This window comes from Sphaerodactylus townsendi, linkage group LG03 (assembly GCF_021028975.2).
Source record: "Sphaerodactylus townsendi isolate TG3544 linkage group LG03, MPM_Stown_v2.3, whole genome shotgun sequence".
NCBI classification, from domain to species: domain Eukaryota; kingdom Metazoa; phylum Chordata; class Lepidosauria; order Squamata; family Sphaerodactylidae; genus Sphaerodactylus; species Sphaerodactylus townsendi.
In genome coordinates, this window is record NC_059427.1 from 168,734,420 (window position 1) to 168,760,247 (window position 25,828).

A 25,828-nucleotide genomic window follows, 5' to 3' on the forward strand; every position below is an offset into this window, starting at 1 on the left:
TGATAATATTGGAGCTGTCAGTATGCCCCTCCATTCTTATCCATCGGTTGGAATATGGCATTATTGCTCAGGAAGTAACTGTTTAGTGGCTTCAGTCTTTTTTGTCTGATGAGATAGAAAGATTTTCTACAGACTGAGCAAGATCAGCATGGTGGGATATGTCCTGTAGAAAGCCACAGTGTTCTGCTTTTTCGCTTATGCTCTCCAATATCTACATAAACCTGCTGAATGAGATCGTTTGGTCCTTCAGTGTTGAATGTCATCAGTGTTCAGTTGACATTCAGCTCTGTGTTTCATTATTGAAGTCTCCATATATGTCTGTCTTGGCTCTGAACCAGGGCTTTGAGAAGTTGAATTCAGACGAGTCAGTGATGCCAGTCAGGAAGGATGATGCTGTTTAGAGGAATTGTTTCCACTTATCTTGAATGGAGCGGCGTGGCATTTTGCAAGGCGGATATTTGAGAGCAGGGGTCCCCAGCCCCTCTGAGTGTGCAGGCATGTTTGGAATTCTGACATGGCCTGATGGATGCAGCAACAAAATGGCTGCCAGAAAATGTCTGCCACAGGAGGCAGAGCCAGTCACAAAATGATTGCCGCAGCTGAACTTCAGTAACACAGTTCTGATCCTTGTGCTTTGGTGGCAACTACTGCCAAAGTCACATTTTTTAAAAAAATCTGTACAACCAATCAAATCTCCAACAGTCAATCAAAAGTCTTGCTGGGCAAAAGCCCTACCTGGCCCCACCCACTTCTTAAAAACTTGATGAATGCCAGCAAAAGGTGTCAGAGGGTGTCAGATGGGATCCCAGTTTTAGAGGGGTTGTTTCTACTTGTCTTGGATGGAATAACATTGACTTTTGCAGAGCTAGAAGGTGGTGCTCATGGATTGAGTCTTGCTGTCTGAAAAGCAGGTTGACGCAGTAGCTAAGAGCGCTCACCAACTCTCTCCTTTCTTAGACTTAGCTAGCATGGCCATGTTGATCAGTGCTTTTGTAACCTTGCAGTCATATTCTTGTAGTGAATTATATGTTGGGCTGTCTCTGAAGACAGGTTGGAAACTGCAGCTGGTTCAGAATGTGGCTGCCCTATTATTGACAGGGACTGGCCGATGGAAAAACACCCTGCCCGTCTTGGCCATATCTTGTCCTAACTTGACCATCTACATTGGCTTCCAGGTTGTTTTCGAGTCCAAGTCAAGGTGCCAGTTGTGACCTTCAAAGCCCTTCGCAGCCTTGGAGCCATCTATCTGAGAGACCCTCTCCTCTCAGATGTCCCCATGCATCAACTATACTTCTCCGGCTGCCATCTACTGGCTGTTCTTTCTCAAAAAGCAGCTAGCCTGGCATCAACCAAAGCCCATTCCTTTTCCACTATAGATTCTGCTCTGCAGTGGTGAAGGGGTGCCACCTGTATTTATTTATTTATACTTTGGGCTTCTATACCGCCCCGTCCCCGAAGGGCTCTGGGCGGTGTACAGCATATAATAAATATAATCATAAAACCATCATAAATTGACTAAAACTTATAAAAGCAGCGAAGACTAACTAAACATTAACACTTAGGATAAAAGCATGGATATAAACGTAGGTGGCGCTCAATAACCTAATATTAAATCCTTCTCCCAAGGGAGGAACGGCAGGTCTCATCAGATGTTATAGGCCCAGGTGTAGGAGCCAAAAAGGGGGGGGCACTATCAGTGGCTGGTCCCTCCAAAGGCCCGGCGGAACAGCTCCATCTTACAGGCCCTGCGGAACTCGCCAAGGTCCCACAGGGCCCGGACAGCTGGTGGGAGAGCGTTCCACCAGGCCGGGGCCAGAGCTGTAAAGGCCCTGGCCCGTGTGGAGGCCAGCCGCATCATCGAGGGGCCGGGGACCACTAGTAAATTGGCCTCTGCTGAACGAAGAGGCCGTGTGGGAACATATGGGGTGATGCGGTATCAGTTTTCAAGAGGAGCCACAAAGCCATTTTCATTGCAAGGGCTTTTCATGAGATATAAACTGCCTCGTCTCGTTGTAATAAGCTAGTGTAACCCTCAGGTGTTTTTTTTTAAATTGTGTAGACTCTTGACCTCTGGTGTTTTGACGTGTTTTCGCTGAATAGAGTGAGTGAGGACCATGCTTTGCGCACAATTGTCTTCGAACTGCTCACTCGCCACAACTTGAACAGCCGCTTCAAGGTAAGAGATGTGTGTGTGTATGTGTATGTAAGCACTGAGGGCGAGAATGTGACTCGAGCTCAATGTAACTGTGTTGTAAGATCAGCACACCCATGTAACCTGTACACCTGTAAACTCTTTCAATTAGAATTTAGAATTCACTTCAAGTTCCTAGGGTCATAAACCTAGTTTGAAATGTGTCACAGTTTAGTAGGAAAATATTCTAAGCAGCCATACCCACCCACACAAAATCCAAAACAAAACCACAACTCCATTATAGCTATCATTTATTTTATTTCCTTTACTTATTTAAAGCCATTTTTATGCTGCCTTTCCATCCGATCCTGAATGTGACAGACATAAAAATAGCATTTAGAAGGATAAAATAATTTAATTAAAACACATAAACAAAAAGCATCAGAACAAGGGAGGAAGGCCAGTAACTTACTGGGTGTGTGCAAAAAAAGGCTTCACCTGCGGGTGGAAGACATCGATGCATAGGGAGATAGATGAAACTTGCTGGAATGGAAGCTTACTGGGGGACCTTGGGCCCAGAGGCGTAGGTCCAAGGGGCGGGGTGCGCGACGCTCCAGGCGCGTGCCCCTGTGGGGGCATGGCAAGGACATTCTGGGGGCCTTCCTGGGCGGGACGTGGCAGAGGACACACCACTGCACCGGGCGCTTTCCCCCCTTACTACGCCTCTGCTTGGGCCAGTCACACACTCTCAGCCTTGACCCTGGCAAGTACTTGTTTTGGTGACCTCCAGGGAATATGATAAGAATGTGAAGTCAAGTAAGCCTTTATTGACGTAAGAAAAAAAGAAAGAAGTTGAGTATGTTTCTGGCAGTGGAAAAGAGCAGAGGCGTAGTAAGGGTTAAAGCGCCCGGTGCACCGGTGCGTCCTCTGCCCCTGTCCTGCCCCGGAACGCCCCCGCCCCCGGAACACCCCGCCACACCCCCACAGGGGCGCCCCCCAGTGTGTCACCCCCCATCCCCTTGGAGCTATGCCTCTGGAAAAGAGTGTGTCGGGGTTTCCACACAGCCCAAACCACAGGAAAACATCTCCTATGTGAAATCCCATTATAAGAATGTGATAAAAATGATTTTATAATATAGAAATATGATTAATTTTCTAGGGGAAACAAAATCTTGGCCAAAATGAAAGATGAAGGCAAAAAGATACAATGGTTATTACGTCTTCAGCTAGTTAGAAGATTTCAAATCGATATTTATACAGCCGTAGGCGAATAAGGGAGATGACAGAATTGGAAAAGGTGACAACGCAGCGAAAAGAACGTGTACTAGGAGGAATTTAAAAGCTATTACTTCAGTTTGACACAGAAAAAGAACAAGTGGTTAGAATTTCAAGACAAATTGAAATCATCCTACTTGTATTATTCTTAAAAACGAGGAGCAGAACAGGAAGTTGTTGAGATGATATACAGGAATTGCTGATAATCCTTGTGTTATTTGTATCAACCAGATGATAAATGGAAAGGAATAAGAGAAAAATAATATATTAACCTAATTTTCAATAGCCAAGAAATAATTTTTGACATTTATGCTCAGACTTATAATAATCATCATCATTTTATCACCATTTATTCTGTAATGTTCTGCAACATTATTATTGCAGTTTTCAAGTATTGTGTAGTGCATTTAATTTTTTTGTATGTATGAAAAGGACAGATGTTATTACTTTCTATTTTCCATTTTTCTCTTTCTGTAAATTAATAAATGTATTAAAAATAAAATCAGGAATACCACAGTCATGAAGTGGAGGCAGGCATGGCAAACCACCTCTGCATGTCTCTTGCCCTGAAAACACTATGGGGTTGCCCTAAGTCAGTTGCGGTTTGACAATTCTTTCCACCACCTAGGTTCAGAGCCAGCATGGTATAGTGGTTAGAGCAGTGGATGCTAACCTGGAGAACTGGGTTTGTTTCCCCACTCCTTCACAGGAAAACTGCCGGATAACCTTGGTCCAGTCTCAGCTCTCTCAGAACTTTCCCAGCCCCACTTACCTCACAAGTGGGGAGAGGAAGGGAAGGAGCTTGTAAGCCGCTTTGAGACTCCTTACGTTGAGAAAGTGGGGTATAAATCCAAACTCTTCTTCTTGGGGCTTTCCCCACTCACCTTCTGCTGAGCGCGTCATTCCTGGCGCGCTCTCGGGGTTCCCCACGACCCTGCGCTCCGCGCGGGGTCATCAAAAGGTGCCGTTTCTTCAGCGCCAGGAATGACGCGCGCTGAGGTGGTGCAAGAGCGGCAGCGTCGGGGCGGCTGCATGGTTGCCGCCCTTGCAAGCGGGGAGCGCTGCTGGACCCCGCGCTACTTTCCCGGAGTAGCGCGCAGCAGAAGGTAAGTGGGGAAAGCCCCCTTGAGTGACACCCATCAAAACATGAATGCCAGTCTTTGCTCATTCCCATCTCCAAATCCTGACTGATGCAAACTCATTTTCGTTCTTTAACAGATTCCCACCGTGTACCTCATGACCTTACTAGATGCGCTGGAGGCTGGCTACGGGAAATACAAGAACCCTTACCACAACCAGATCCATGCTGCTGATGTCACCCAGACCGTACACTGCTTCCTGCTTCGTACTGGCATGGTGGTAAGGACGCTGCACAGTGTTTTTCCATTGTCTGACTCTTGACCTGAGAACCCTGTATGGAAAAAACGTTATTCTTGTATGGGTCAAAGAAGGATAGGAAATCTCAACAGTGGTTCAGGCTGTCAGTGTAGTTATTGAAATGTGTGTGTTGGTTGGGCTAACTCACATGGTTCAGTCCTAGGTCTGGAGAGAGAAATAGGAATGATGGAAGAAACATGAGCATTCTGACCTCAAATTGGAAAATGTATGTATGTACTATTGAGAAACGTTATGCTGCCCCCTAGTGGCCTTCCTTGGTTTTGCATAATATCGAAAGCGGGGAATGATGTTGGGCAAAGGATTGTTGAACCCCCCCACCCCCAAAAAATTTTAATTTCAAAAGACACACTGTGTTTTTCATAGCTATTCAACAGGCAGAAATTCAACACAGGAAGCTTTTTTTCCTGACCTGAGGTATTGCAGTGGGGAAAGTTTCATACACCAAATTGAATTTCTAGATGCTCTGAAGTGGTTAAAATCTTGTCTGTCAGAAAGAGTGGCAATCCATCTCCTATTCCATCTTGTCTAAGGGACCATAAAAAGCATTGTGCCCTAGTTGAATTCATGCAAAAGTGGAAGCTATGATCAGTTTATTTATTTATTTATTTTTATTTATTTTTTGAGCTTTTATACCTCCCCATCCCCGAAGGGCTCTGGGCGGTGCACAACAAATAAAAGCAGTAATACAGAATTAAAACATTAAAAACAGCGACAGTTAAACAATATTTAGCGAAAGAATAAGAATATAAGTGGCGTCCAACAGCTTAATTTTAAATTTCCCTCCCCACGCCCGCCCTCCCCTGGAGGGAGGCATGGTGGTCTCATTGGTTGGCAAATGACCCAGATGTCAGGGTCAGACGAGGACCAAGAGGGCCAAGAGGGGAGGGGGCACCATATCAGCGGCCAGTACCTCCAAAGGCCTGGCGGAACAGCTCCGTCTTACAGGCCCTGTGGAACTCACCAAGGTCCCGCAGGGCCCGGACGGCTGGAGGAAGAGCGTTCCACCAGGCCGGGGCCAGAGCCGTAAAGGCCCTGGCCCGCGTGGAGGCCAGCCGCATCAGTTCCAGAATGTTAGTTCCTGGTTTTGTCTCAGGTAGAACATGTGAGAAGAGAAGCTTCTTATCTATTACTTCTCATGTTCCTTTACCACAGGGTTCCTCAACATAGTGCTTGTGGGCACCATTGTGACCACTCACATGTTTTCTGGCATGGGTGGGGCCAGGTTGGGCTTTGTCTAGCAAGACTTCTGAGTAACCAGTGGACATTTGTTTGGCTGTGCAGATTAAAAAAAATATATTGTTTTGACACCAGCTGCCACCACAGCAGAATAATCTACACTGAAGTTAAACTGTGACAATCAGTTTGTGGGTTGACTCCGCCTCCTTTAGCAGCCATATTTGTGACAGCCATTTTGTTTCTGTGCCACCGTGCCAGAATTCCACATGGGCCTTCAGGCTCAAATAGGTTGGGGTTCTCTGTTTTACCACTTTAGTGCATGAAGGGGAAATGAGAAAAAAGGTCTTCAGCTAGTCAAGGCTTTGAGTCCATAACACAACACACGCATATTGTAGTGATTAGACTTGGATCTGCGAGACCTGGATTTGAGATTCCTTCTCTCCTACAAAGCTTGTGGGGAATCGTTGGGAGAGTAATTGACTCTCAGCTTGACCTACCTCACAGCCTGACTTAAATCCTTGTGAGGATAAAGTGAGGACAGAAGAACCACACACACCGCTCTGAACTTCTTGGAGAAAAGTGGGATAAAAATGTAGTGGACAGGTAAGGGAACAGCCAAGTAGAGAAACAGGTGCAGAACTGGAGTGCAGCCTGCTCTGGCTGATGGAGTTCTTGTTGGGCACCCCCCTGGCATCCCAGAAGTAGTAGAAAAAGAACAGTTGATTTTTATGCCATTCCTTTCTCTACCTTAAGGAGACTCACAATCCCTTCCTCTCTCCGCAACAGGCACCATGGGAGGTAGGTGGGGCCGAGAGAGTCCTGAGAGAACTGTGACTAGCCTAAGGGAAATGAAACCCACTTCTCTAGATTAGAGTCTGCTGCTCTTAAGCACTGCACCATGCTTGCTGATGTCATTTCCTCTGTCTGCTTCCCTCCCCAGCATTGCCTGACAGAGATTGAGATCTTGGCCATCATCTTTGCAGCTGCAATCCATGACTATGAGCACACGGGTACCACCAACAGCTTCCACATCCAAACCAAGTAAGTACCAACACTCTGTTGCAGCAAGCACCAAGAACAGGAGTACGATTGTGAGCACCTGTGGGTGCAACTGATTGGAGACCTAGATTTTCCCAGGGTCTTGAGGTCCAGCTCTGAATTGTCACATCACTAGAAAAGGTCTAAACCAAAGTTTCTTCCTCAGACAGAAAACCATATTGTTGAGCAGAGACATTAAAAATGTCTAAATTATTTTGACTTTAAGCTCAGTAGCAGGAGAGTCATCAACACATGTCCTGACCTTTTAGAGTCTGGATCCAAGAAGGTTGTGTCTGCATTACTGATCAGCAAACTATATGTGTCAGTACATTCAGATTTTGAACTATAGCATCTCTCTCTCCTCATCCGGTGCTTTCTCTCCATACACTATGTTTTCTGTAACTCTTTATGTTCTAATCACGTCGTAACAGAATGGAATTGTTCGGGATTTCACTTTTATAGATGGAAGAAGCTTATAGTTTATTGTGCTGCTTTGTGCTTGTATTATCTTGCTTTTGATACACATCTCATATTCTTGTAGTCTGGATTTTGCATTATTTATGTCACATCTCAGACTTTTTAAAAAACGTTTGCACTGTGTTTTGTGTTTTGTAATTCAGTTCCTTCAGCATTGGATGCCATAGACTCTTTTTGATGGCGTTGTTTTTAAATTTTTGTAATTGGAAAAACTGGACTATAAATAAAGCAGAATAAATTTTAAAACTTTGGCTTCCAGTAGAGCAAATTTGTGCTGTATATGAGACTGGCAGTCAGGAATGAAAACAGCCCAAATGCCTCTCAGAATGAAAAGACGATCAATGTTTTTGTTTTTAAGTGAAAGGTTGCCAGATCAGTGAGTATCTATCACAATATTTTTCAGAGTATCTTAAGACATCTCCTTGGTCACCTTTCCAGACGCTGCTACCACATAGAAGCAATCTATCATTCATAGGATCAGCAGTGGCGTAGTGGCTAAGAGCAGTGGCTAAGAGCAGGTGCACTCTGATCTGGAGGAACCAGGTTTGATTCCCAGCTCTGCCGCTTGAGTTGTGGAGGCTTATCTGGGGAATTCAGATTAGCCTGTATACTCCCACAGACGCCAGCTGGGTGACCTTGGGCTAGTCACAGCTTCTCCGAGCTCTCTTAGCCCCACCTGCCTCACAGGGTGTTTGTTGTGAGGGGGGAAGGGCAAGGAGATTGTAAGCCCCTTTGAGTCTCTTACAGGAGAGAAAGGGGGTATATAAATCCAAACTCCTCCTCCTCCTCCTCCTCCTCCTCCTTCTTCTCCTTCTCCTTCTCCTTCTCCTTCTCCTTCTCCTTCTCCTTCTTCTTCTTCTTCTTCTTCTTCTTCTTCTTCTTCTTCTTCTTCTTCTTCTTCTTCTTCTTCTTCTTCTTCTTCTTCTTCTTCTTCTTCTTCTTCTTCTTCATATTATAGTAGCATTTCATGGCTGGAATCAACTGGCTGTTGTGGGTTTTCTGGACTGGGGATTGTGATCCAGTAGTTTTTGCTCCGAAGTTTCGCCTGCATGTATGGCTAGCACAGGGGTCTGCAACCTGCAGCTCTCCAGATGTTCATGGACTACAACTCTCATCAGCCCTTGCCAGCATGTCCAATTGGTCATCAGCCCCTGCCAGCACGTCCAATTGAACAAAAATGGCCTACATTATTCTCCCCTATTTTATCCTCACAACAATCTTGTGAGGTAGTTAAGGCAGAAAGTACATAGCTGGCACAAGACCATGCATCAGGCTTCCCTGACAGAACAAGGATTTGAACTTGGATCTTCTAGATCAGGGGTAGGGAACCTTTAACACTCAAAAGAGCCATTTGGACCCCTTTTCCATGGGAAAAGAAAACACTTGGAGCCACAAATAATTTTTGACATTTCAAATAAAGATAACACTGTATATATTGGGTTTTTTAACCTTTTACTCCGCTCATTCTGAGAAGCGCATGGATGCGTCCGCCTGCTGCCTGCAGGGCAGGCAAGGATGGGGCCAGCAGCTCGGCCTCACCGGCCACCGGGGCAGGCGAGAGGGGAAGCCCACGGCGTGGCCCAGCCGGCCGCGGGCAGTTGGTGCGCCCGCCCTGCTGCCTGCAGAGCGGGCAAGGATGGGGCCAGCGGCTCGGCTCATGGAGCCGCAGTGCAAGGGCAGAAGAGCCGCATGCAGCTCTCGAGCCGCAGGTTCCCTACCCCTGTTCTAGATCCTAGCCTCACTCTCACCACTACACCATGCTGGCTGTCAAAATTATATTGTTCAGAGCTGCTCTATGTTTATTATTCTCTGTCAGTGGAAAATTAGGACAGTATGTGAAGGGCTAGGTCAGAACTTTACTTCCTGAGAGGTTTTTTTTTTAGTGTAGGGTTGTTTAAAAATGTGACCTTTCTACCTGCAGATTGAAGTTGTTCATCCCATGTGATCACCTCAGAATTCTGCCCCCTTATTTTGCTGAATGCGTTGACTAGCCTAAATATACCTTGTACATTCAGACAGAGGTGTAAATCAAAATAAGTTTACATGAAGCTGAATGAATGAGGTAGCCAAAAGACAACTGCCCCAGAGATTGTCCCAGAGATCTGGCCTTAAGTTTCCCCCTCTAATGTGTAGCATCAGCCTTGGCCTGGGTAGCTCAGGCTAACCTGATCTTGTCAAATTTCTGAAACTAAGCAGGGTTGACCATGTCAAGTACTTGGATGGGAGACATCCAAGGAATACCAGGAGTGGGATGGGGAGGCAGGCAATGGCAAACCACCTCCAAAGGCTTCTTGCCTTGAAAACCCCTATTAGGGGTCGCCATAAGTCAGAAATCTGCATGAAGTTTTCTCCTCAAACTGGACAGGTGTCTGCCCCATCTGGTTCTCATTCTGGTCAATCCTGCTGAAGGCAGGAGCAGTCATGTGGTGCAATTATTAAGATCTTGAACTTGGATTAGACCCCCAGCATGGTCCCTCTGGTCACCATAGTGCCCATCAAATGTTTTAGGAAGTGAGTGGGGCCAGATAGGGCTTTTCCATTGCTTGGAATAGGCAATGTCTAGTGTGCAAAGATGAGAAGAAGAAGACCCTGCAAGCGGACAGCAAGTGGGCAGTTAGAACAGTGAGGTTAGGACCTTCCATTCTTTTAAGTGTCATCTTGTGTCTGTCTCCAGACTGACACTCTTAGGACAGTATCCTCCTTCTCAGAAGCCTACGCTGCTCTCTCAGCTCGTTATGTAGTTCGTTTCTGACTCTACTGTCTGTTTTGTAGTTCATTAATAATCATTACTTTCTCCATATTAATCAGATTGTGCAACTCCATTGCTTTACTCTCTGCCAACGAGTCAAGCTGTGGCAATCATTTAGAGGTTGGCTCCACCTTCTGTAGCTGCCATTTTGTGGCAGCCATATTGTTGCTGCACCCCTCATGCTGTGTCAGAATTCCAGTATGCCTGCAGGCTATCAAAAAAGATTGGGGACTCCTGGATTAGACAAACCTGGGTTCAAATCCCCCTCCAGGCCATGAAGCTTACTAAGTGTCCTTGGATCAGTCTCCCTCTTTCAGCCTAACCTACCTCGCATGGTTGTTGTGAGGATAAAACCGGGGGAACATGTGTGCAACTCCGAGCTCTTTAAAATGAGGATGGGATAATAGACATATAACTGCTTCTCAGGTATCTGGAGAATAAACAATACTGTACATTTTCAGTATAATTTATATACAAATTAGAGAATAAAGGGAGAATCAGAAGTGACATGCATTGAACTGCAAAGTAAGACTGTATGATGTGAACTACTTCTCAACAGTACCTTTTCCTTCCCGTCTCCATAGGTCCGACACGGCCATTTTGTACAATGACCGCTCTGTGTTAGAGAATCACCATATCAGCGCCGTCTTCCGTATGATGCAGGATGATGAAATGAATGTCCTCGTCAACCTGAACAAGGATGAGTTCATGTGAGACCTCGCCCTCTTCTAGTCTACTGTTCCCACTCTAAGGACAGCGCTTACTCTAGCTTAGGGGTCCCCAATGTTGTGCCTGTGAGGCCATGGCGCCCACTAGCATCTTTCTTGGTGCCAGCTAAGCATTTTTTTAAAAGCTGTTGCCCAGCAGGGTTTCTGACTGGCTGTGTTAACTAACATAACATTGTTTCAGTGGCAGCTGCCAGCCCAGTGTTGGTTCTGTTCTTATTTTATTTATTTATTTATTTATGGGATTTCTATACTGCCCAATCCCCAAAGGGCTCTGGGCGGTGTACAACATGGATTCCACATACAGTATATAAACAAAACCCCATTAAATTAAAATGTAAGTTTAAAAGTTTAAATATTTAAAATGCAGCAGTAATTCGGTAAAATGGCGTCAGCAATACCCCAGATTAAACCCTCCCAAGAAAGGGGAACAAGACAATAACAAAAGTGGGTCCCCTAGATGACAGGGGGACTCCGAAAACTGGAGGAATAGAGTAGAAGGGGCACCTAATCAGCGGCTGGGCACTCCAAAAGCCCGGTGGAACAACTCAGTCTTACAGGCCCTGTGGAATTCACCAAGATCCCGCAGGGCCCGGACAGCTGGAGGGAGAGTGTTCCACCAGGCAGGGGCCAAGGCTGAAAAGGCCCTGGCCCGAGTGGAGGCCAGCCACATCATTGAGGGGCCAGGAACCACCAGTAAATTGGCCTCTGCTGAATGCAGAGGCCGAGTAGGGACATATGGGGTAATGGGGTAATTCTCACACTCCTCTATCCCAGTGTATTTTTTAAAAATATACTTTTATTCCCTATGCTTGGGCTTCCTCTGTACGTGGCTCTTTCTCCTGCAGTGGCCATGTTGTGGTTAACTCCACCTCCTGTGGCAGCCATTTTGTGGTTGCACCTGCCACCTCTCGTCAGAATGGCGAAAGTTTCCATGTCCAAAAGGCTGGGGATCCCTGCTCTAGCTGAAGAAGATATTAGCTTGTTATTGGGAGGTGTGATGCTGGTGGAGTGTTGAAAGAATCCAAAAGTTGCAGGGGAGTCTGGCAAGATACTTTGCAAATGCTATTACTAGCCCACATGAGTGGGGAAGAGTGGGGCTCAGTGGTCTCTTTGGTTTTAAGTGCCGAGTAGCTCATATGTTTGAGGTTGTGCTTTGCATGCAGAAAGCTCCAGATTTAATCCCAGCAAGTAGAAGAAAGTGGTGTGAAAGACTTGTGCCAGGGCCCTGGGGAGCCACTGCCAGTCAGAGTACCGATCTTGATCGACCAAGAGACTGAGTCAGTAGGAGGCGGTGTCTTGTGTTCAGGTGTTTCTGTATAGCGAGTGATAGGCTGAGCTCTCCCCCAATCTCCTCGGAAGACGGATGGTGAAAAACAGATATGTGCTTTGTATATCCTCTGTGCCACCAACTCGCTAGTGACCTTCAGAAAGTCATTCATCCTCAGGCCACTATCCACAATATGGGGGATCACTTTGCTGACCTACTTCACAGTCTTGTGGAACATATCATGAGGGGTATCTCTCACCTTCCCTATACTCAAAGGCAGATCTTCTCTTCTTCTGATCTTCTCAGTAGTCATCTTTACTATGTGAACTTTTGGGGGTTTTTTATTCAATTGTCCCACCCTGTACCTCATCAAAATAAATGGATAACTGAACCAGCTTAAGAAACTGAAGTGATCCACCTTTTACTTCAGAGAGAGGCTTTTCAAAGTTCAACAATAAAATGTTGGAATTTTTTATTAAACTCCTCATGGAAATAGGATGGGAGGGAAATGGAAAGCATTTCTTATCTTGGTGTTCTGCTGTTTTGGAGCAGAGTTGATCTTTCACATTTGTGGAGGCCTTTCATGACATTCAGTGAAAATCTGCCCATTCCAGGTAACCAAGAGAGGGGTTCTTTTTGTCCATGCACTGGGGCTTTGCTCCCATCTAAAGCAGATGTCCCAAGGTGGTTATGCGGGGAATTTAGATGCAGGAATGGGATCACAAGGCTGAACATCTCTCTCTTTATGCGATGCAGGGAACTCCGGTCACTTGTGATCGAAATGGTTCTGGCGACAGACATGTCCTGTCACTTCCAACAAGTCAAGTCTATGAAAACTTCCCTGCAGCAGCTTGAGCGGTAAGCCTTCGAGGGTTGAGGTGGTTCAGAACGGCTAGGATTATGTCAAAGATGGGGGTATGGACTGGTCAAGTTTTTGAATGGGAAAACAGTGGAGCTCTAACAGTGCACCATGGGTGGAAGTGACCAGGAGAAGGGGAGGTAGGACTGGGAAGCAGTCCTGATTTTTTCTGAACTTTCCAAAAATCTGTGATCCTACGAACCACAGATGGCCAAGTGGTAACCTATAGGCTGGAACTGTCTCCTGAATCTACTTATCTGGCTGCTTGTGTCTTGAGGAGCTGCAGTGGCGTAGTGGCTAAGAGCAGGTGCATTCTAATCTAGAGGAACCGGGTTTGATTCCCAGCTCTGCCACTTGAGCTGTGGAGGCTTATCTGGGGAATTCAGATTAGCCTGTGCACTCCCACACACGCCAGCTGGGTGACCTTGGGCTAGCCACAGTTCTTCTGAGCTCTCTCAGCCCCACCTACCTTACAGGGTGTTTGTTGTGAGGGGGGAAGGGTAAGGAGTTGGTAAGCTCCTTTGAGTCTCCTATAGGAGAGAAAATGGGGGATATAATGCAACTCTTCTTCTCCTTCTTAATTAAAATAATGTAGATGACTTCGTTGCTTTTATATAAGTAATATAGCAATGAGAACATTGAACTGCTGTTCCATCCTTCCAAAGGCTCACAAATATAGTATAGTTGTGCTTGTATTACCAAAATATATAGAAAGTACTTTATATTTCTTAGGTTCAGCACATCCTTGCTTATTATCACTTGCAAAAATCAGGGATTATTTTGCTGGAAGGTAGTTTTGCATTTTGTTTTTTTTCTGGTATATTGGATTCCATTTTTTGATTATAAATTCCTTGAAGCAAGAACTTGTCTCATACTCAGGAGCAGTACCAAGCGCAACACATATTGCTGGTTCTGTCTAAATAATCAAAATATCTGTGAACAGAGCCAATAGACAGTCAATCTGGAGAGGGTGGCCACTCATGGCTTGTCATAGAGGGGTTCTTCAAACCCAAGGGGCCCCTCCCCCCAGCAGGTCTGCAGAAAAACTTTACCGGTTTAAAACTCTAAACTGGGAGTGAAAACCCTCCTAAAACTTTTCAGTCACAGGTGTTATAAAAGGAAATCTTTTATAACAGGCAGCAAAATAGTTTTTGAAAATTGGGGGTGTCTGAGGGGGATAGCTGAAGAAGAAGAAGAAGAAAAGTTTGGATTTATATCTCCCCTTTCTCTCCTGCAGAAGACTCAAAGGGGCTTACAATCTCCTTGCCCTTCCCCCCCTCACAACAAACACCCTGTGAGGTGGGTGGGGCTGAGAGAGCTCCGAAAAGCTGTGACTAGCCCAAGGTCACCCAGCTGGCGTGTGTGGGAGTGCACAGGCTAATCTGAATTCCCCAGATAAGCCTCCACAGTTCAGGCGGCAGAGCTGGGAATCAAACCCGGTTCCTCCAGATTAGATACACGAGCTCTTAACCTGCTACGCCACTGCTGAAGCTGGTAGTGAGAGAGGAAAATGGAATTTCCCTTTCCCCAAGAGTTCCTGGGGTTTCCCCTTTTGCAATAACAATCAGGAGCCTGCAAGGGCCTGTGAGAGTGTCTCATTTTCCCTCCTCCACTATTTCTTCTCTCCCTTCTCTGGAAGCCTTCTTAGATTCTTCCTTTTTCCTGCTTCACTGTTGCGAATGGTTTCTTTTCTTTTTTTAATTTTAGATTTTTCTGCAAACCTGGAATGCTTTCCTGTTTATACCCCTGTTTCCCCGAAAATAAGACACTGTCTTATATTAATTTGTGCTCTGAAAGATGCGCTATGTCTTATTTTCAGGGGATGTCTTATTTTTCCGTTCCACAGCTGCATGCTCTGGTTGACGGGCATGCTTCCAAACAAAAACTTTGCTACGTCTTACTTTCGGGGGATGCTTTATATTTAGCACTTCAGCAAAACCTCTACTACATCTTATTTTCAGGGGATGTCTTATTTCTGGGGAAACAGGGTAGAAAGATCTGTCTTGTCTGCTCAGGGTTCCAGTCTCTAGATCTAAGTGTCCTCAGATTTGGCTGAGTTGAGAATCAGATGTGCTGCTGATGTAAGAACAATGGGTTGGATCCAGGAATGTTTCTGCTCTTTACTGCAGCCCCCTTTCCTTGTGGTCTTTTCCCCAGCACTGCCACAGTTCTCAGCATAACATTTGTGGTGGTCACAAAGGTTCCCTCCTCTTACTTTCATAAATGAAAAAAAAAAGCCCTACATATTTTAATCTTGACAATTTAATTAAAAACCCCAGCCAGCTGAGAGGCAGAGGGAGCTCCTTATTTGGGCAGTGACATCAGGGGGTGTCACTGCCCAAATAAGGAGCTCCCTCTGCCTCCTGGCTGGGCTTCCTCAAACCTGGGGATTTTTAGTCTGGGGATGTTTAGGCTGGAGAAGCGTAGGTTCAGGGGTGACATGATAACCATGTTTTTAATGTTGAAGGGATGCTGCGTAGCCGAAGAGGGAGCTAGCTTGTTTTTCTGCTGCCTCAGAGACTAGGACAAGGAGTCATGGATTCAAGGTGCAGGAAAAGAGATTCCACTAAACATTAGGAAGGAACTCTCCCGGGACTGTTGTATTGACAGTGGGAATTCACTGCCTCGAGAGTCCATGGAGTCTCCTCGCTTTGGAGGGATTTTTTTAAACAAAGACTGGATCAATATACGGTAATATGCTCGTTAGCCTGCATAAGCCGACCTGCATATAGAAATTCCGAGAGCCCTAATTTTACCACAGAAAACTTATTGACTTCAGCATTATAAGTCGAGGGGTGGGAAATGCAGCAACTGCTGGTAAATTTCAAAAGAATAAAAATAGATACCAATGAAAATTACATCAATTATGGAGGCATCCAGTGGGTTAAATGTTTTTTGAATATTTATTTCAAAGAAAAGACAATTAAACTGGCTTCTGTAAGTGGACCCTCAAAGGTGGTAGCCCCATCTACCTAATGGCTCCCATTAGAAAACAATGGGAATGGGGAACACCCTCCTTTGGGGTCCATAACTTTGAACCCCCTCAGACCTAAACTTCTTTTACCAAACTTGGCGGTATCATCAGAGTGTCTTCTGAGGTACCCACTGAAAGTTTGGTGTCGCTAGCATAAAACCCAGCGCCCCTGCTGACCAGTAAAAGTAAAACGACTAAAAAAAAAATTTTAATGAAGCTGACATATAAGTTGAGGAGAACTTTTTTCAACATTAAAATGTGCTGAAAAAATCAATTTATGTATACGAGAGTACGGGGCGTTGAAGAGTTTCGATTTGTATTCCTGCATTTCGTAGGGAATCACGGATGGCCCCTCGTGGTCTCTTCCAACTCTACGATTCTATGATTCTAATGAATATTTTTCTGCTTTGATTTTGAATAAAAATAGCTATGTCCTAGGGGATTCTCGAATTCAAAATATTTGAAATTCCCTCAACCCCATTGGGAATCAATGACATCAGCCACTATCCCACCAGGAAACAGTGGACAATTACATTTACACATTCAGCATGCAATTTTGGTATGCTCCCCACCCTCTATTTTGTTCTGGTTTTTTTTCTCTCTATGGCCGGTGAAGACTTATTCTTTTGTTCCTGCCTGCATAATTGCCAAGTGAAGCTGATCCAGCCTTAACTGGGGAATTCTGGCCACTTTGGAATTGTGCGTGGTGATGTCATGCAATGTGTGCGTATGGTAGTCAATCAAATTCTAATACAAGGTCGCAATGAGCAAAACAAAAGGCAATCCTCAAGTGAGACAATGCACTTCCCTAAACAAGCAAGAGCTTTCAGAACAATTGCTGAAAAATTGGCAGAGAGATGTTTGTGTGCGCACGCCCACTGTTTAAAACTACCAGAAATGTTCCTGGAGAAAAAGGGGGTCAGTGGTTTTGCTCAGTCCTTGTTCTCTTTGGCCCCTTCCGCACATGCAGAATAATGCACTTTCAATCCACTTTCAATGCACTTTGCAGCTGGATTTTCCTGTGCAGAATAGCAAAATCCACTTGCAAATCATTTGTGAAAGAGGGATTGAAAGTGCATTATTTTGCATTAATGCTTGAAAGTGGGCCTATAGAACACGAGCCCCATTCTTGGATTCTAGCTAGTAGTTGAGTTCAATAGAGGAAAGATGTACTTTTGGGGTTCTGCAGGATGGTGCAGGTTTTGTGGGAAGTAGGGCAGGATTTGGGGGGCGAGAATGGGTTTAGTCATACTGGGAAGGAAGGATTGTGACCGAGAGCGGATCTTAACCTGTTCCTCAACTTCCCTGCACCTCTGTCTTTCCAGGACTGACAAGGAGGCAAAGCTCTTTTTCCTTGCTGCTGCATGCAGCCGACATCAGCCACCCCACCAAACAGTGGACAGTACATTCCCGATGGACCAAGGCACTCATGGAAGAGTTCTTCCGACAGGTATCTCCAGGTGATGAGTAGCAGGGTGAACAGGATCCAGCAGAGTTCTCCCAGCAGGTCTCCAGAGTGAGGCGTTACACTATTTGTGTTATTGCCGAGAGGGAGTTAGCTAGTTGGTTGCGGATTTTGCCCACGTTGATTTTTTGCCTTAGATTCGCCTTCCATCTCCGGCTTCTCTCCAGCAGTAGTGTACACAGAACTTAGAAGCAGTCTAGCAGGAAGTGCACTCACTACATGCAGTGGCAGGCCTAAACTAGCGCTATGCATTCTTTTCCTGCCAAGGACCAGTACTTGGCGTGCACCATCATTGCCACAGCCCCGCTGGCAGCAATGCCCCACATGGAATGCCCTAGTCCACGCCCCTATGTCATTTTGCCCCATACAGCTCCCACTGGTGCTAATCGCACCTGCTCTTGAATCCCACCACCATGTAGAGACCTTTGTTACTAAAATTTTTGGATCCCACCACTGGATGGTAGCAATTTGAAAACCTATTGTTACATTTTATACTTCAGAAGTAGTACGTCTGCACCAAAGGCAGAACACATTGACTGTGCATGCATTTGATTCACAACTCTTCCCTTCAAAATGTTTGTGCAAGTGGGGCGGGGGGTGGGGTGGGGAGATTGCTGTCTCTCCTTTGCTGAAAGTATTTTGAAAGGAGAACTTGTGATGTATGGTTGTGTGCCCCTTTTATATGAAACACTGCCCATATATATGCAGGAGGGCCAGATATTTTATGAGACACACAATTGACTGGTTGCTGATTGTAGCATCATGTATGTAGACAAACTTGGTTGCTGAGTAAAGATCAATCAATAGTTTGATTACTACAGAGCTCATCCTTTTTCATATTGTATTTTTAATTTTCATAATATAAACAGCAGAAAAAAGAAAAGAAGGTCAAAACAGTTACACTTATATAAGAAAACTTAGAAAAAGAAAAAAAAGAGTTGCTCAGATAATAATACACAACAAGGTGTATTCCTAGCCAAGAAATCTTCAGTCTTCATGGCTGCAATTCTTCATATATCGTCATCCACAGTATTTTATAGTTGTCTTTAAATAATGTGTCATGTTGTCCAATCAGGTTAGTTTCCAGATATTTAATTGGATCAGCTGTTACAATACATCCTGTAGTCTCTCTGATATGTTTTTCTTCCTGTTTCATTAAAATTATTTTAGTCTTAGAATCCCAATTACTTTATGGGGTCCCAATCTGGATTCAGGCTGTCAAACATTCATTGAATTCCCCTCAATCCAACTTTTTTCACACTGGAAGGTGGCCCAGGATTACTGAACTGTGTCCTCCTAAATTTCATGGCCCTAAACTTTGGAACTTGGGCAAAATTCTTTGGAATGTAAAGCTTGGCTTAGAGCCTTTAGATTTTGGCTATGTCTTCATTATCTGCAATCTGATCATTCCCTTGTTTCCTTCATACTTTCGGACACACAGGTTAATCCCTGGTTTTCTCTTGGATCCAAGGAGGAAGGTTCATATCTAATGGAGATTGTCCTCTTGAATCCACTCTCTACTACTCTCTCTCTGGTAGCCACCACAAACTACTAAAACATCAAGCTCTTAGATTGGGAATTTGTAGGAATTATATCTGGAACAGCTAAACAGAGCACTTGCTCCCTCCAACACAATTTCTAATTCCATTTTGAGCAAAGTCGCATGGGCTCCATTGCTTATATTACTCCCACTAACCCCATGCTTAAGGAGAGCTTTCAATGATTACTGATTCTAGATTTTGTCATGTCACCGTCCTTACTAAATGGCAGCTTACTAAATGGCAACCTGGAGAAAAGTCTAAAGGTTATGTAATTGGAATGCCAATAACCAAGTTGAAACATTGGCTCACCAGCTATTACATTGCACTAGATATGCCAAAATTAGATCTAAATATGTCAATTTACATCCGCTCTGCCAAACTGAGTTAACAGATTTGATCAGATTATTTCTCCTGCCGAACAACTCTGATTCTGTTTTTTGTGAAGCAGTTGCGAGCTTTGCTATGGAAATAATTCAGAGTCAGTTACAATCTGTATTTATCTGATGTAATGTATCTTTTTTTGCTTTTGAAAAACTCCTGGCTTTGTTTTCCTATTTTTTGGAAGTTCTCCCTGTTTCATGCCAATGAGGAAACTTTGCTTGCTTGTTTAGTCTTTTTCCTATTGACTTTATAGTCCCATTGATTTTTTAGCTCAAAAAGAATGATTTCCAGACCTCATCCTGAAGGTTTCTCGATGATCGTGTTTAGCAGAAATTTCCGATCACCTTTCCATTTCCCCTCTCTGCAGCCATGAGGCTAGAGGGAATCCATCTTTTCACATTACTCTAGAATATGTTAAGGTATGCTGAAAGAATCTTGGCTGCCATGAGAACTCTGGGACACATTAATCAAGACCGCCCAAAACTCCTGGGCTGCCAGCAAGCAAGCCATGACCCCGTACATGGAGATCAATCATCTACCCTCTCAGAATCCCCCTGACAATGTAGACTTTGCTGGAACCCAATTCAAGTGCTTGGAAAGAAACATCGACCTCTTCCCCTGACGGTTGCCAGTGATGGGCCAAAGCTGTGCATGCAACAAACACCCAAGATCCTCTGGCAGGGTGTAATGATACCCATTGGGCAGGCAGGTGATAGCTTCTTGGGACACCACCTGTGTGAGGGCATCAAAATGCTAGGGTCGTTTTAGAGGGTATTCTTAGTGGTTTTCCATTTTTACAGGCCTACCAGGAGGGCGCGGTTTTAGGTTACTAGTGGCACCCAAAATTTCAGCTATATCATCCAGGAGACTGTCCTTAGGTTACTACCCCCAAGTTTGGTGAGAGTTTGGTTCAGAGAGTCCCAAAGTTATGCGACTCCCAAAGGGGGGTGCCTCCATCCCCCATTATTGTTTCCACTGGGAGCCTAATGAGAAGATGGGGCTACAGTTCTTGAGGGTCCATAACTTGCCTCCCCCCTAGAACCAAACTGCACTCAAACCTGGGGGGGGGTATCATTGGGGCAGTCTCCTGGTAGGACCCTGAAAGTTCCCAGACTGTGCCTTCAAGTAATGTGTGCACACCCCCCCCACCTGCAGCCCCTATTGACAGGCAACAATGCAGAAAACTCCAATGCAGGAACAAAGATTCTCAGGCAAATTTCTGGGATGTTCCTTCAGGTAAGGTGCATTTTTGAGACGTCTCCAGCACCTCTAAAAAAATTTCCCCAGGGTTATCATCTGGAGGCTATCATGATGCAGCACCCCAAAGTTGCTTTCAATGGGGGGGGGGCAATCCAACTCCAGGATTCCTTTGGCACCCAGAATACAGTTTGCCCCTCATTACGCCCCTGTCCTCTGGGACCCAGTTCAGGTCCTGCACATATTAGGCTGCTTATATATACATGCTCTGACTTGTGATCCATTTTGGTTAACACCCCTATTGGGCTTACTGTTGTCTGTTTCTGAGGGTTGGTTCTGACGTTGCCTTGTTTATTACAGGGAGACAAAGAGGCTGAGTTGGGACTCCCCTTCTCCCCGCTGTGTGTGAGCCAAATGCGTCATGTCCACGCTGGTGGCCCAGTCACTTAAGATCGGTGGAGTTCCGTGACTTGCACCAGGAAGCTTTATTTTATATCAGGGCCCTTCCTGCCAGTATACTTCTGCTCATGTATCCAGGGGCACTGCTGGCTGGTTGTTACTCTAGCTTTTTGCTGACAGGGGCAGATCTTTTCCCTGCCTATGGTGTGTGATCAGTGTGCATGCAAGGGTAGGGGAACCCGTCTATGTGATGCTGATGCCCCTCTCTTTTTGTAGGTTTCATTGATTTCATCGTGGAACCCACCTTTGCAGTTCTGACTGATGTGGCAGAGAAGATGGTTATTCCCTTGGTGGAGGAAGGCTCCAAGAGCAAGACCTCTGGCCAGCAGAGCAGGTTTGGTTATGGGGCGGGGAGGCGAGGAATAGCATAGCTATGCAGGGTGGTAAGACCTCCAGAAGAGAAGGTCAGCTGCTGTAGAATTCTCACCTGTGATGCAAGTCCGAAAATTTTCCAGAATTTTTTTTAGTGTTATATATTTTTTTTTGGTGAAACATTTAGACCTGCAGATGTATATATAGTCTGCTTATCTGTCTGCTTATCTGTCAGTTTATCTGTCTGTCTTTATTTTATTTTGCAAAATTTATATTCTGGCTCTTATATTCTGGCTCTTAACATCTGGGCCTTTTTATATTCTGGCCCTTTTTCTGGCTCTTAACACATCTGGGCCCTCTTTCTTCTAATGGGAACTTCACTGGTTCCACTCCCTTGTCAGGGAGGGATTTAGAATCTGGGGTTGTTGGGGCGCCTCTCATTATTTTTTTTACTGCTACTGTTTTAAAGGTTCTTTTAGTAACTATATTTTAGAACTGTATATATGCACTCGTATGTAGAGATTTTATATTTGTACACATGAGCTTCCAAAATTGCCTTGGGGATGGGGAGTAGAGTGTATAAGAAGAGAATCTAAATAATAAATGAATGAATGAATGAATGAATGAATGAATGAATGAATGAATGAATGAATGAATAAATAAATAAATAAATATCCTGCCTTTCTCCCTTTACAAGGGCCACCAAGGTATGCTAACACACAATAAAACAAACTTAATGGCCCTAGGCTTTAAGATAATAGGTCCAATTAAGAGAAAATAACTCAATAATGTTTTAGGTGCTGTAGCTGGTTTCGGAGACTGCAACCTTAGCCATTATTCTAGCAACATTCTCTCCCTGACGTTCAGCTATAGATCTGCATGGCTGGCATCTTCAGGAAGGATCCTCTAGAGATGCCAATACAGATGTCTGGCCAAAACGTCAGGAAGAGAGATCTCAGAGGATCCTCTGAAGATGCCAGCCACAGATGCGGAAGCCCGAAGCGTCAGGGAGAGGGAATGCTGCTAATTGACGCCACGTAGCCCACAGCCCGAGCCACCACAGCACCTAATGATCAACCCGTGAAAGCTTTGACAAATACAAACTCAATAATGCAGTCATCTCTCTGCTTGAGTAAAACAGTCTAGTTAAAAGCAATACTTGATTTTTTTAAAAAGCAGTATAAACAGCCCTGAACATAAAAAGCATGCTATGAAAAATCAGCAGGTGAGGAACACAGGCTGAGATCAGTAAAGTGAGGAAAAATGGTGACATCTTCAGGGTTTTTTTTAAAACTGGGTGAATAGGAATGCTTTACCCTGGTGCCTAAATGCTAATAGAGCAGAAGCCAGGTAGGCTTCAAGAAAGACAGCATTTCATAGATGGGGTGCCACCACTGAGAAAACCTAGCTCAGGCCCCTTCCGCACTCGCAAAATAATGCATTTCCAAAACCACTTTTTTAGCTGGGTTTCTGTGCAAATTGGTTTTGCCATTCCAGCACAGTGCTTCAAAGAGCACTGCAGAAACAGTTTGAGGCGTGCATTATTCTGCCTATGAGGAATTCCTGACAGATAGAGGCTGCTTGAGCAAGATAGGCTAAATGCAAAGCCAGCGTGGCGTATATATTAGTTGGTGAGCTGAGCAGTGTTGGAGCTGGTCCCCCAGGTACCCTAGTTCTGAAACAGTTATTTGTTTTGAGTCTTTCCCCTTTTTTTGCTGTCTGGTCACAGATTTCTTCTGGCAATCTTGTAATCAGTGGTGATTCTAATAATTTAACAACTGGTTTGCCCTTCCCCTCGGCATGCACCCCCTGCTGCCTTGCTGCTGCTGCTGCTGCTCCGAAAGTCCCCTCGCTCCCCTGGGAGAGGGAGCGACAAGGCTTTTAGCATTTCAGAGCAGCTGGGTGGGAAGGCGACTGGCTACTCCAGGACTCTGACAGCCACTTTTAACAACCGGTTCACTTGATATGTACACAAATATAGTTTATAGCTGTGGTGGCGAACCTTTGGCACTCCAGATGTTATGGACTACAATTCCCATCAGCCCCTGCCAGCGCCCAGCCCAATTGTAGGGGGCCACGATGGAAGATGTAGTCCACTAACATCTGGAGTGCCGTAAAGGGTTCGCCAAAAAATTCCTCACTGAAGACCTCAATGTTTAAAGCGTACATATGGACACGGCTGGTATAGGTGAAGCCTTAAAGAGTGCTAGCCTGCACAGAAATTGGAAGCACGTTATGTACAGAAATCATCTTTAGCTAACATCCCTGAGTGAGGCTTGGAATTGAGTTTGCACTGAAGATTTGGTAGAAACCACGAAGGAATGTGAAAGACCTGCTGGCCTTGGAGTTTAGAAGACACTGGGGGCCCCACCAAAGAGGAATGCAAGAATTAGCCAAGAGACTTTGATTAGCATGGAAGACTTGACACATACAGAGACTGGATTGCCACTTAGAGCCAGTGGATTTGTTATAGAAATTTTATACATGAGGTGTTTTAGAGCTCAAAATTGACATTTAGAAATAAAGGGGAAGGAAAGGTAGTGATGAGAGGTGGGATAAGATGAAGCCAGGTCTGTCGTCTACTCTTGACTCAACCCAGTGAGCAAAGCGGGGGAGGTATGTGTTTTGTAACTATAAAATTATAAGCTATTACACACAGAGGCTGACGGCAGCTTGAACCGGCTCCCTGTCTGATTTTTAGCGGAGAGTCTTCTGAGGTTTCCCTCTTCTAGCGCAGGAAATTCTGGAAACAATGAAACTCCTGAACACTGAAGAAGCTTATGGATGGTTATTTTTTGAGTAGCGGACAGGAGCCTTAGCTCTGAGTACAGGGAGCTTCTGCCCTGTGCCTATACACACTGAACTCAACAAAAGAATTAGGTAAACCGCTCGTTTCTAATGAAACTGGGTTGCAAACCCGGCCGAATCCCCACCCTGCCTGTACGTAATTTTCCAAGGTTGTTTGCCATATTGCCCTGCACTTACTCTGCATCCCACACTTCTGGGTATTCCCTTGGAGGTCCAAATACTGGTCAGGAGTCAGGGCCTGAAGAGGTGTGTGTGCATTCTCTAGACCAAGGTCACCACCAAGGTTTCACTTAGCCACGAGTGGAAATTTGAACTCCTGGATTTCCCAGGTCCCTAGTCCAACACCCTTAACCACTACAACATGCACAGGCTCCAATTTGTTCCTGGTACATTTGATTTATAAACCAACAAGTGAATGTTAAATTATAGAGCTTTTGGAAGAGCTCAGTCCCTCCTTGTAGTGCCTTGAAACAAAGGGGCTTTGGAGTCTTCAAAGTTCATACCTCCTGAAAGAAAATACTTATTTAGTCTCTAGAATGCTACTGAACTCTAATCTAATTATTCCACTTCAGACCAGCATGCTGCCCTCTGAAACTAACTTTATTTATAAAGTGAATCCTTTCTCTCCAATGGGAACTCTCATTTAATTGTCGTCTCCTCTGTTTTATCCTCCCAGCAACCAGTGTGAGGTAGGTTAAGCTAAGAGTATATGATGAGCCCAAAGTCACTCAGTGAGATTCCACAGCAAAGTAGGATTGGAATCTGGGTCTTCCAGGATGTAGCCTAACGCTCTAACTATTGTACTACACTGGGGGCTTTTGTGCCTCACAGTGGGGCTTTCCCATGGTTTTCTGTTTACACAAGGGATCGGACCAGAGCAGAGGTGGGATCCAACCAGTTCTCACCACTTCACTACTAGAAGTTGGATTTAGTAATTTTTCTTGGAGTGTCGATGGAAAAGGGGTTACTTAAAGCAACCTCCCACTTGCCCTAATGGGACTGGGAGTGTGTGGTGTCTGTGATGGGCAGCCACTGTTTGAATCCCACCACCATCGGAATCTGTTATTAAAATTTTTGGATCCCACCACTGGACCAGAGTATTCACTCACTGCCCAGATTCATTCAGCAGAGACAAGCTGGTCCAAAACAAGTGTTTATTTAGAAGGAAGGCACTTCTTACAACCCTCAGCATTGGCCACGAGAACTAGAAACTGAAACCAAGAGCTCTATCGTTAGGACCAAACTAAATCACACAAATAATAATAATAGGAGATGAGCATACTAGTGGAGCCACTTACTATTTGATTTTTAAAAGTCCTTTTTTTTCTTATCTAAAGTACTCCTGCCGGTACAACAAGGGCAAGAGTTCAAATCCTGCATGCCTTGTTTTCCTGCAATCTCCCCCCTGTCCCTTGTTCCAGCATTGGATCTATCCTTTGCTTCAGCTTTAGACCAGCAGCATTTAAGCATACACACACAAACACAACAAAGCCTTTCTGATCATTTGGAAATGGTGACCAGATAAGCTCTTGGGCACACCTATGCTCTTGGGTGAGCTGGAGAAGGCAGGAAGGAGCAACTAAACCCAGATAA

The 25,828-nt window shown here is 45.0% G+C and overlaps 1 protein-coding gene across 1 annotated transcript in view; it reads left to right on the plus strand.

The window, feature by feature from the left end:
* The first annotated feature begins 2,060 nt into the window (after nt 1-2,060).
* LOC125428011 (calcium/calmodulin-dependent 3',5'-cyclic nucleotide phosphodiesterase 1B-like) overlaps nt 2,061-25,828 on the plus strand; it is a 33,917-nt gene continuing 10,149 nt past the window's right edge. The window contains 11 exon segments of the mRNA XM_048487586.1: nt 2,061-2,176; nt 4,625-4,765; nt 6,921-7,021; nt 10,829-10,954; nt 12,996-13,097; nt 16,146-16,173; nt 17,262-17,283; nt 17,398-17,522; nt 21,017-21,067; nt 21,069-21,111; nt 21,332-21,449. Coding sequence (XP_048343543.1) covers nt 4,643-4,765; nt 6,921-7,021; nt 10,829-10,954; nt 12,996-13,097; nt 16,146-16,173; nt 17,262-17,283; nt 17,398-17,522; nt 21,017-21,067; nt 21,069-21,111; nt 21,332-21,449 — 839 coding nt within the window. The 5' untranslated portion in view covers nt 2,061-2,176; nt 4,625-4,642.